Source organism: Rana temporaria, chromosome 7 (assembly GCF_905171775.1).
Source record: "Rana temporaria chromosome 7, aRanTem1.1, whole genome shotgun sequence".
NCBI classification, from domain to species: domain Eukaryota; kingdom Metazoa; phylum Chordata; class Amphibia; order Anura; family Ranidae; genus Rana; species Rana temporaria.
The window spans coordinates 161,580,486-161,593,376 of record NC_053495.1 but is presented as its reverse complement, the minus strand read 5'-3'; the positions used below and the strand labels follow the sequence as shown (position 1 = coordinate 161,593,376).

Here is a 12,891-nt window from a genome sequence, read left to right as displayed (position 1 = left end):
TTTTTACTATCTTGCGGACACCATATTTTATGAAATATGAGCAATAGAATGTCATCTAAGCGAGATAAAAGATTGTAAAGTACAGAGGTAAGCTCTCTGTTACTTTACCATCAAAGAAATATGGTCCAATTAATCTGTCACTGAATATCCCCACCCACACCATCAGCTGTGGATCAGTTTGAAAATGGCCCTCAGCCATCCGGTTTGGATTGATTTCACATCGGTAACATGTATTGTATCATTAACACTACCATAGAGATAAAATGAGGCTCTATCAAAAAAATAATAATATGAGGTCCCGCTGTTGTAAGAATGCACAACATTCCACACACAGTCCCTGGACCAGATGCATTTCATAGAGATGGAAATGATGACTTCTAATACTTGGAGGCCTATGGATCCAGACTTTTGGTACACCATGTATACTACAAACAGGACTCACAGGGACAGGACACATCACCCTTGGGGAGTCCTGTATTAATAAAGCAAGTACACCACATTCTTACAGTATAATGCAATCACTAAAGGGTACTGTTGTCCTAGCAACCAGATTCTCCCACTCATAATCCCAATGCTGTATGGGAGAATGATGAGAATCCCTATGGCTTGTTATAATGAAAATCTGTTTTCCCCTCACTTATGCATGTAGCTTAATTACTGTCATATAACAAAGTGTGGTATTCCTTGTTTAGTAGCTGAAATATTGTCCCTCAACCTGCACCTTCCTAAACCTACAACCACTGAAGATGATGGAAGCTAAAGACTATAAGACTTTACAGATTAAAAAGGCTTAATGGTTAGCACTTCTGCCTTGTAGCACTGGGGTCCTCAGTGTGAGTCCTGGTCAGGACACAGAGGTTATTTACTAAGGCTGGGTCCACACTAGCTACGGCCGCGGCTCACAGCAGGGGGTCCGGTGCATCCCTGTTCTCCATTTCAGAGGCCAATCAGGTCCGAATGTTTGCCTGAATTCGAACCCTTTTCCAGTGCGGAACGTGGCCACCCTGGAGGTGTGCGAACCGTCTCTATTGGGAGTTGGTCACGGTCTCCAGTCATGGGAATTGGATGCGGGGAAATCCACATCCAATTTGCATAAGTGTGAACCCAGTCCAAATCTGGAGAGTGCAAAATCTGGTGCAGATCTGCATATAAATCATTTAACCACCAGATTTTGCACTCTCCAGTTTTAGTAAATCAACCCCATGGAGTTTGCAAGTTGTATGGGTTTCCTCCCACACTCCAAAGACATGTTCGTAGATTCATTAGCTCCCGTCTACCCCAAGGATGCCTCACCTTCTGTCCCAACATCAGATAAAGAGCTTTGAATTCTCAGAGGAAAGAGGCGCTATTGAAATAACTGAAAAAATAATTATAAAAAGAAAAAACAAAAAAGACCGCGCCCTTTATGTTCTCATGCTCTCCTCCAGACCCATTTACAGGAAAACCTAGAACTTCGTAGGCCTATATTTGATCCAGGTAAGAGATTTGGGGGTGAAGCCAAAGAATCAGAGTGACAGACAAGAAAGCAGTATTCCCCCAAGAAGAGGTCAGCAATGGAAGGAAGCCCCTATACCTTCTCATGATCTCGTATATTTACTATAGGAGTATAAACTGTACAGTGGGGAAATTAATTATTTGATCCCCTGCAGATTTTGGAAGTTTTCCCGGTTACAAATGATCAGTCTATAATTGTTATCATAGGTGTATTTTAAATGATAGAGCCAGAATGTTAACCAAAATCCAGAAAAAATAAAAAAAACATGATACAATTATAAAATTGAGCCCTTTCACACCTCCGCTTTTTCATCAATCCGTTTGCGGATGAAAAAGAAAAAAAACATTGATCCCTATGAGATTGTGGGTGTCAGCGGATCAACATCCGCTGACACCCGATCTCGTTCGCCTCCGCAATGATCCGATTCTGCAGACGGAAGAAAACCCAATTTTTACTTCCGTCTGTGAATCGGATGAACACAGACAGACGGTCCGTGTTCATCCGATCCTCCCATAGGGGAGAGCGGAGAAAAGACCACCCTGGTCCCTGCACAGTGTGCTGGGACCGCCCTGTCCACCTGCTGGCTCAGCGGAGATCAACGGAGCAATCCCCGCTGAGCATACAGAGGCGGATCATTACTGGGGCCTTAAAGTGATACTAAAGGTTCGGTTTAAAAAAATAAAATAAAACAAAACAAACATATCATACTTACCCCTACTGTGCAGCTCTTTTTGCACAGAGTGGCCCCGAACATCCTCTTCTGGGGCCCCTTGCGGCTGTCGCAGCTCCTCCGCGCAATAGAGAACCCCCTAGTAGAAGCGCTCTCTGGAGGGGGTTATCTTGCGCGCGCACGCTCCTGAGTCACTCATTCGGCGTCCATAGACGCCTAGTGTATGACTCGGCACCCGCGTCATTGGATTTGATTGACAGCAGCGAGAGCCAACGGCTGTGCTGCTATCAATCTATCCAATTAAATCCGGGACTCATGGAGAGAAGGATGGCGGGGAAGCGCCGAGGAGATGAAGGGGCTCAGGTAAGTAAAACGGGGGGCTGGTGACTGCCAGGTGTTTTTTTTCACCTTAATGCATAAAAAACATGAGCCTTTACAACCCCTTTAAATAAAGATTTGATCCCCTACCAACCACCAAAAATTCTGGCTTCCACAGACTGACTACGGTAGGTGCTCATGTGGTACATAGATTAGTCCTGTCAATTTAAGGTGGTGCTCCTAATGACAACTCGTTGTGTGTACAAAAGAAACCTGTCCACAGAATCTTTCTTCCATTCAACCCTCACCACCATGGGCAAGACCAAGGAGCTGTTAAAAGATGTCAGGGACATTGTAGACCTGCACAAGGCTGGAATGGGCTACAAGACCATCAGCAAGAAGCTTGGTGAGACGAAGCTTGGTGAGACGAAGCTTGGTGAGACGAAGCTTGGTGAGACGAAGCTTGGTGAGACGAAGCTTGGTGAGACGAAGCTTGGTGAGACGAAGCTTGGTGAGACGAAGCTTGGTGAGACAACTGTTGGAGCAATTTTTCGCAAATGGAAGAAATACAAACCAACCATCAAAACGCCTCGGTCTGGAGCTCCATGCAAGATTTTGCCTCATGTTGTAAGGATGATCATGAGAAAAGTGAGGGATCAGCCCAGAACTAGTAAATGATCTCAAGGCAGTTGGGACCACAGTCACCAAACAAACCACTGGTAACACAAAACGTCATTATGGATCACCCCAGGGCTCGTCAAAATCCAGGCGCCTGGTCGCAATTGCGACAAGAAATTGTGACCTGGCGCCTGGGGAAGCTTAGGCCTGCAGAAGGCCGCGGCCTCAATTACCGGCCGACGCGGGCCAGCCGGTAATTGAAGCCGCGGCCTTCACGGAAGGAAGCTTAGGCCTGCAGAAGGCCGCAGCTTTAATTACCAGCTGCGCGGGTCGGAAATTAAGGCCGCAGCTTTGCCGCCTTCTGCAGGCCTAAGCTTCCTTCTGTAAACTGGCGCCATCTTGTGGTGGCCGTTGGCATTACAAGTAGTTACATTACATGTAGCAAAACAGCAGTTCTAATGTGTTTTTCATCTCCTTCCCTCTAATTAGAGCCCCCAAACATTATATATATTTTTTTTATTCTTACACCCTAGAGAATAAAATGGCGGTTGTTGCAATACTTTCTGTCACACCGTATTTGCGCAGCGGTCTTACAAGCGCACTTTTTTTGGGGGAAAAAAATACACTTTTTTTAATTAAAAACAGTAAAGTAAGCCCAATTTTTTTTTATATTGTGAAAGATAATGTTACGCCAAGTAAATTGATACCCAACATGTCACGCTTCAAAATTGCGCCTGCTCGTGGAATGGCGACAAACTTTTACCCTTTAAAATCTCCATAGGCGACGTTTAAAAAATTGTACAGTTACAGAGGAGGTCTAGGGCTAGAATTATTGCTCTCGCTCTACCAATCGCCGGCGATACCTCACATGTGTGGTTTGAATACGGTTTACATATGCGTTCGCTTCTGCTCGCGAGATTGGCGGGACGGGGTGCGTTTTTTAGCTCCTAACTTTTAGCTGGCTCCTAGATTCCAAGCACATTTGTCAAACCCTGGATCACCCGCAAGGTCCCCCTCCTCAAGAAGGCACATGAACAGGCCATCTGAAGTTTGCCAATAAACACCTAAATCGGGGATATGCAATTAGCGGACCTCCAGCTGTTGCAGAACTACAATTCCCATGAGGCATAGCAAGACTCAGCCACAAGCATGACACCAGAGTCAGAAGCATGATGGGACTTGTAGTTTTGCAACAGCTGGAGGTCCGCTAATTGCATATCCCTGACCTAAATGATTCATAGAAGGATTGGGAGAAAGTGCTGTGGTCAGATGAGACCAAAATTGAGCTCTTTGGCATTAACTGGACTCGCCCTGTTTGGAGGAAGAAAAATGCTGACTACGACCCTAAGATCACCATCCCTACAGTCAAGCACAGAGGTGGAAACATTATGCTTTGGGGCCGTTTCTCTGCTAAAAGTACAGGCCGACTTTGCCACATTGAGGGGCCATATATTGTAAAATCTTGGATGAGAATAATCTTCCCTTAGCCAGAACACTGAAGATGGGTCTTCCAGCATGACAATGATCCAAAACATACCACCAAAGCAATGAAGGAGTGCCTCAAGAAGAAGCATATTAAGGTCATGAATTAGCCTAGCCAGTCTCCAGACCTAAATCTTATAGAAATTTTATGGAGGGAGCTGAAACTTCGAGGTGCCAAGTGACAGCCAAGAAACCTTAAGGATTTAGAGAACATTTCTAAAGAAGAGTGGACCAAAATCCCTCCTGAGATGTGTGCAAACCTTCTCCACCAAGTACCAAGTCGTGTTTTGCTTGTGGATCAAATAATAATTTTACTCACTGAACTGCAACTCAATTTATAAAGCTTGTATCATTTGTTTTTTTCTGGATTTTGGTTGATTTTCTGTCTTATTTAACCACTTAAGGACCGCCCACTGTATATATACGTCCACAGAATGGCACGGCTGGGCAGATGGTCGTACCAGCACGTCCTGTACATCTACCCAGCCGTGGGTCGCGGGCGATCGGTCCCCGGAACTGAAGAACAGGGAGAGCCGCGTGTAAACACGGCTTCCCTGTGCTTCACTGTGGCGGCTGCATCGATCGTGTCATCCCCTTTATAGGGGGACACAATCGATGATGTCACTCCTATAGCCACACCCCCCTACAGTTGTAAACACACACTAGGTGAAACATAACCCCTTCAGCGCCCCCTGTGGTTAACTCCCAAACTGCAACTGTCATTTTCACAATAAACAATGCAATTTAAATGCATTTTTTACTGTGAAAATGACAATGGTCCCAAAAATGTGTCAAAAATGTCCGAAGTGTCACCCATAATGTCGCAGTCACGGGGAAAAAAAAACGCTGATCGTCGCCATTAGTAGTAAAAAAATAAAAACAAAAATGATAAAAATGCAATAAAACTATCCCCTATTTTGTAAACGCTATACATTTTGCGCAAACCAACCGATAAACGCTTATTGCTATTTTTTTTTACCAAAAATAGGTAGAAGAATACGTATCGGCCTAAACTGAGGATTTTTTTTTTTTTTTTTTTTAATATATATATATTTTTTGGGGGATATTTATTATAGAAAAAAGTAAAAAATATTGCATATTTTCAAAACTGTCGCTCTATTTTTGTTTATAGTGCAAAAAATAGAAACCGCAGAGGTGATCAAATGCCACCAAAAGAAAGCTCTATTTGTGGGAAAAAAAGAACGCCAATTTTGTTTGGGAGCCACATCGCACGACCGCGCAATTGTCCGTTAAAGCGACGCAGTGCCGAATCGCAAAACCTGGCCTGGGCCTTTAGCTGCATTTTGGTCCGGGGCTTAAGTGGTTAAAATACACCGGTGATAAAAATTATAGACCCTTCATTTTTTTGTAAGTGGGCAATTTTACAAAATCTGCAAGGGATGAAATTATTATTTTCCCCACTGTACATCCTCACAGTATTGGGGATATGTACTAGGAGTAAATACACTGATCAGCCATACAGTAACACTAGGACTACCCATGAGAACCCATTGAGGCATGGACTCCACTAGACCTATGAAGGTTTGCAGTGATATCTGGCACCAAGCCATCAGTAGCAGATCCTTTAACTCCTGTGAGTTGCAAGGTGTGGGCTCCGTGGATTGGACCTGTTTTTCCAACACATCCCATAGATGCTCTATTGGATTGAGGTCTGGAGAATTTGGATGCCAACACCTCAAAACATTCTTAAAACGGAGGTCCACACAAAAAGTGAACCTCTGCTTTTCGGAACCCCGCCCCCCCCCCTTCCGGTGTCACATTTAGCACCTTTGAGGGGGGAGGGGGTGCAGATACCTGTATAATACAGGTATTTGCACCCACTTCCGGGCATAGACTCATAGACTTGCCCCCCCCCCCCCCGCTGTCTTCTGGGAAACACACTGGTCCCAGGAGACAGCGGGGACCAGTAAGGACGTGCAGCGCATGCGCAGTAGGGATCCGGGAAGTGAAGCAGCAACGCTTCACTTCCTGACTCCCTCACCGAGGATGTCAGCGGGGGCAGCCGAGAGATTGATCGGCTTAGGCTGCCGACATTGCGGGCACCCTGGACAGGTAGGTGTCCATTTATTCAAAGTCAGCAGCTGCAGACCTCCGCTTTAAATTCATCAGACCAGGCCACCTTCTTCCATTGCTCTGTGGTCCAGTTATGATGCTCAAGTGTCCAATGAAGGCGTTCTTGGCTTTGACTGTTGTCAAAGTTGCTTAAATCCTTACGCTTGTTCATGTTTGTTTTCAACACATAACTTCAGAGACAACATGTTCACCTATTGCCTTATATAGCTCACTGATTTTTAGGTGCCATTGCAACAAGATAGTCAACGTTACTCAATTTGCCTGTCAGTGGCCATAATGTTATGGCTGTTCTGTGTATATCCTCACAGTGATAGGGGATATGTACTATAGGACAAGCCTGGACAAATCTCACCCAGAGCTAGGTGCCACACTGGGGTACCCTGCCCCATGGATCGTCACCACAGTCAGGGAACTGGTATTTTCAGGAGGATATGTATTAAAGTAATGGTGAGAAGTATTCTAGTATCTTTGTTTACATTGTCACTGCCAATATATTACTATAGGAGTATATACATCCTGTCATTGTGATGTGTACTATATCAGGGCTCAAAATTTCAAGTCCTGAGCTACTAGCCAGGCCTCAAGGCGTACTCGCCACCAGTTGCCCCGCCCAACCGCTACCATGCCCCGCCCCTAATGCCGCCCCTAGACACGCCCTCATAAATCTCATGAAATTACACTTAAATGTTTTATGCAGAATTAAGTTATAAAAATATTAACAACAACTTTATCCATGCCCAAAAATGCAGCCTGCCCATGTCTACCAATGCAGCAAAATGTCCCCATTTTGCAGCCAGAGTTCCCCCCCACCACACTGCAGCCAGAGTTCCCCCTACAGCCTACCTGTGCTGGGTAGGAGAGGAGAGGAGCCGGAGCTGCCGCCGCGTTGTTCAAACCGCGGGGAACATTACAGCTTTCAATTCAATAGCTGTGTTCCCTGCCGCGTGGGTCATATACAGCCCCTCCCCCTTGTTCGGGAAACTTTGATAGACAGATCACCCATCCAATCCTGGGATGCGTGATCTGTCAATCAAGGTGCCCGGACAAGGGAGAGGGGCTGTATATGACCCACGCAGCGGGGAACACAGCTATTGAATTGAAAGCTGTAATGTTCCCCGCGGTTTGAACAACACGGCGGCGACAGCAGCTGCAGCGACGACTCTGCTCTCCTCTCCTTGCTCGCCCCCCCCTGCTCCCAGGCAGCCCACACTCGCCAGCCCTCAAAATTTACTCGCAAAATGCGAGTGTAAATTTTGAGGGCTGTACTATATGATGGGTGACATGTATCATAGTATTAGGAATACAGTAAAACCTTGGATTGCAAGCATAATTGGTTCCATAATCCAAAGCACTTGTATATCAAAGCGAACTTCCCCATAAGAAATAATGGAAAGTCAAATGATTTGTTCCACAACCATTTATTCATAGGTACTTCAGTTTATAGTCCATATAGAAAGATTATAGCAATGCGATATTTTATGATTACATAACCTGTCCATCCACAAACTGAAGCCTCCACAAAAGGATTAGAAGCAAAATAAAGCAGGAGCTACAGAGTATAAAAGAGAAGAGAGGCGCCTCTAAAGTGTAGCAATATGTTGCTAAATGTTGTACCGTCATTAAATGTAACCATATTGCTACACTTAGGCTCCATTCACACCTAGGCGTATATACACCTGAAGCGCGACGCCGCAGCAGCCCCTAATACGCTGGAGGGGTGATTTTACATGGTCGGCTATGGAGATGGTCCACGCCGAACGCCGAAACGCCTGAAGCTCAAAACAAGTCCCGGACCCCTTTTTTTTGGGCGGCTTCGGCGTTCGGGGCATAGCCGACCATGTAAAAAATCACCCCTCCAGCAAAAAACAATGTTTAAAACGTCGCGTTTTGTCGTCGCAAATCGCGGGACAAAACGCCTATTTGATGAAGTCGCCGCAATACGCGGCAAATCACCTACGCTAAGGTGTGAATGCAGCCTTAGAGTCTCCTCTCTTCTCTTTTATATACTCAGTTGTGACGTGACGTTACTCTTATATCAAGACATTGCTTGTATATCAAGTCAAAATGTATTAAAATGTTTTGCTCGTCTTGCAAAATGTTCTCAAACCAAGTTACTCTCAAACCAAGGTTTTACTGTATGTAGTACATAATGATGTCGTGATGTGTGTAAACCTTGGTTCACACCAGTATGGCTTTGCAGTTGCGCTACTTCAGCACGACTTCAAAGCTGACCATCAGTGCGACTTCAGATGTCAATGCAAGTCGCAGTGAAATTGCACAGAAATAGCGCAGGAACGTTTTTCAAAGACTTTAAAATTCCATTGTTACAAATGGAGTGCGACTAATCTTATGCTGTCAAATCGAATGGCAAGTCACACTGGTGTGAACCAGGGCTTATATTATTTTATTTACATTCTCATTGCTATTCTAGTCCAGCCTGTCTCTATGTGTCCCTGCTCTGCAGACTCCTTGAGTATCCCTGTCATATCTCAGGAGGGTGCAGGGACACTCATTGGCTGGAGGACCCCGGGCAGGGTGTGGTGGATCGCATCTGGACAATACTAGGTTTGCTGGGCAGGTAAGTAGGTTTATTTTGGATACCCTCCAAGGGGGAGGGGGAAGGAAAAGGGGAGGAGTAAGGAAACAGACTGACACTAATGACCTGGCATAGAAGGAGGGAACATTGTGACAACAGATGGAGGAAGTGATGACAGAGCGGCCAGTGCAACGATCAGAGGGACAGATGTCAATAGCATTCAATGGCCTGGTTGCCAGACAATTTTACAGTTGCCATGGTGACCTGGTGACTGAACTAGGACTGCTACATCCAGTCATTGATGGGTGATATTTAGTATATGATGAATGACATGTAATTTAATATAAGTGATAAGTAGTACACATCCTCATCAGTGATTGGTGAGATTTATTACTGCATTGGCAATAAGTATTATAGGATTGCCGATATGTAATATAGAATTGCCGATTAGTATGAGCCCAGGGTCACACTTGTGTAATCTCAGACCACACAGGTGCCCATCACATGCCATGTCTGAAGTGCGAGTTCAGCTATACAGTTGCATTGGATTCCCCCTGCACTGGAATCGGCTTGCACAGGTGTTCTCACCCATGTGATCCGATTCCTGTCCGAATCCCCAGTTGGCACTGCGATCTGTGAACTGATCAGGGGGTGACAGTAACATTGTATTGACACCCGCAGCGGTCCGCAGAGAGCAGTGTGAACTGCCTGCAGGCGAGATGCGGGAACCGGCGCTGAACTCGCTCCGATTCCCGCATCGCATATCAGTGAACCTAGGTTTAAAGTATTGGCAATTAGTATTTCTGACCTGTATCATAGTATTGGTGATTTGTATTATAGGATACATGGATTAGACCAGTGACGGCGAACCTTGGCACCCCAGATGTTTTGGAATTACATTTCCCATGATGCTCTGCAGTGTAGATGAGCATCATGGGTAATGTAGTTACAAAACATCTGGGGTGCCAAGGTTCGCCGTCACTGGTCTATAGAATAGATGATATATATGATCTATATATTGTTTCTGACGCCAACCCCTCGAGTCGTTCCCTGGCGCCAACCCCTCGAGTCGTTCCCTGGCGCCCACCCCTCGAGTCGTTCCCTGGCGCCAACCCTCGGGTCCGTCCCTGACCTGAACCCCTCGGGTCCGTCCCTGACCTGAACCCCTCGGGTCCGTCCCTGACCTGAACCCCTCGGGTCCGTCCCTGACCTGAACCCCTCGGGTCCGTCCCTGACCTGAACCCCTCGGGTCCGTCCCTGACCTGAACCCCTCGGGTCCGTCCCTGACCTGAACCCCTCGGGTCCGTCCCTGACCTGAACCCCTCGCTGACCTGAACCCCTCGCTGACCTGAACCCCTCGGTCTGTCCCTGACTTGAACCCCTCGGTCTGTCCCTGACCTGAACCCCTCGGTCTGTCCCTGACCTGAACCCCTCGGGTCTGTCCCTGACCTGAACCCCTCGGGTCTGTCGCTGACCTGAACCCCTCGGGTCTGTCGCTAAAGCAAACCCCTTGGTCTGTCCCTGAGGTGAACCCCTCGGTCTGTCCCTGAGGTGAACCCCTCGGTCTGTCGCTGACCTGAACCCCTCGGGTCTGTCGCTGACCTGAACCCCTCGGGTCTGTCGCTAAAGCAAACCCCTCGGTCTGTCCCTGACTTGAACCCCTCGGTCTGTCCCTGACTTGAACCCCTCGGTCTGTCCCTGACCTGAACCCCTCGGTCTGTCCCTGACCTGAACCCCTCGGGTCTGTCCCTGACCTGAACCCCTCGGGTCTGTCGCTGACCTGAACCCCTCGGGTCTGTCGCTAAAGCAAACCCCTTGGTCTGTCCCTGAGGTGAACCCCTCGGTCTGTCCCTGAGGTGAACCCCTCGGTCTGTCGCTGACCTGAACCCCTCGGGTCTGTCGCTGACCTGAACCCCTCGGGTCTGTCGCTAAAGCAAACCCCTCGGTCTGTCCCTGACTTGAACCCCTCGGTCTGTCCCTGACTTGAACCCCTCGGTCTGTCCCTGACTTGAACCCCTCGGTCTGTCCCTGACTTGAACCCCTCGGTCTATCCCTGAGGTGAACCCCTCAGTGTCGGTGACACTCACCGTGCTGGGTGAAGATATTGAAGCCGGCGTTGTCAGGATTGCTCTTCCCGGTCGGCTCTCTCCTGCGGCTCCCAGTGGTCCCCGGTTGGTGGCTCGGTCTGCTCCCGGTACTCCGGTTCCCTCTGGGTGGTGGCGGTGCCCCGGGGGGCTCCCGGCCTACCTGCTGGCCCATCCCCGGCCTTTCTTGAGCCGCTTCTCCGCCTTTGCAGCAACAGCCACCGGGATGGCCCCAGGTGAGCCGGTCACATGATCCTCTCGGCGGCCGGCGGCTCTATGGACGGCTCACCCCTGGCAGGACCCGTTTCCCCCTTCCCGGTCTCACTTCACGATGACAGCCGGGCGGCGGTCCTCAGATCCCTAATTCACGGGCTCTGACTCCGCGACTCCGCGACTCCGCCGCAGCCCAGGCCGCCGCCATATTAACCAGCGAGAAGCGACAGCAGCCGCCCAGAGCGCCCCCTGTCATTAGCGAAGAATACCCAGAGCGCCCTCTCTCCACAGAGCCGGGAGCCCTCTACAAAGATGGCGGCCTGAGAGCTTCCTGTGCACGTCCTGTAACCCCATCCGCCACCTAGTGTCCGCTTTGAGGTATTACTGCCTAGGACTGCAGTCTGCCAAATGCCACTTTTTGGTATGTGGTGTATTTCCATAGAAATCATACAATCCCTAATCCCCTGAACCCCTAGCTCTGCTGGAGCCAGATCCATCTGTCCTCCTTTCCTCCTAATCTATTAACCTTCATGATCTGATGTACTGACCACTATAAAAATGTATTTATTAAACTGAGTGCGGTGCAGACATGACATATGATTCGCACAGGAATCGCACCACATTCCTGTGCACATCACATGCGATGTCTGTGAGGTGCGTTTTTAGCCATACAGTTTGCATGGCTAAAATCTCATCGCATTGACACCAAAAGGTGCGATTCTGGCAATCACACTGCAGTTTGCAATCTGTTTCGGGGTGTTGTTAATATTGACACTGCTGCAGATCGCATGGACGCCGTGCGATTACAATGTGATGCAGGAAACACATAGGATTCGCTGCGTTTCCAGCATTGCATAAGTTTGAACCTAGCTTTATTGTAACCCTGCTTCACACTAGTGCGATGCGAGTACCCTGCGAATCTAGTGTGGGTTTCCGCATCGCACCTGAATCGCATAGTGGTTCCCACTGAGTTCTGCGAACCGCTGCGTGTGTCAATGTAAAGTTAATGGCACCCCCAAATTTGTCAGCAGATCACAATGCAAACTGTGAAATGGTACAGGAATCGGATCGCATAAGTGTGAACACCCATGCAATCTAAATCCAGTACGGACCAAAAAAAGGGATTATGGTGTGGGGTTGTTTTTCAGGGGTTGGGCTTGCCCCCTTAGTTCTAGTGAAGGGAACTCTTAAGGCGTCAGCATACCAAGTCATTCTAGACAATTTCATGCTCCCAACTTTGTGGGAACGGTTTGGGGATGGTCCCTTCTTGTTCCAACATGACTGCACACCAGTGCACAAAGCAAGGTCCATAAAGACATGGATGAGTGACTTTAGGGTGGATGAACTTGACTGTTCTGCACAGAATCCTGACCTCAACCCG

General features: G+C 47.8%; 1 protein-coding gene across 2 annotated transcripts in view; it reads right to left on the bottom strand.

The window, feature by feature from the left end:
• Positions 1-11,814, bottom strand: part of ABL2 (ABL proto-oncogene 2, non-receptor tyrosine kinase) — a 92,692-nt gene extending 80,878 nt beyond the window's left edge. For both annotated transcript variants that reach the window (XM_040360333.1, XM_040360334.1), the window contains exon 1: positions 11,301-11,814. In XM_040360333.1, coding sequence (XP_040216267.1) covers positions 11,301-11,472 — 172 coding nt within the window. In that variant the 5' untranslated portion in view covers positions 11,473-11,814. The remainder of the gene's footprint in view (positions 1-11,300) is intronic.
• Between the last annotated feature and the right edge of the window lie 1,077 nt (positions 11,815-12,891).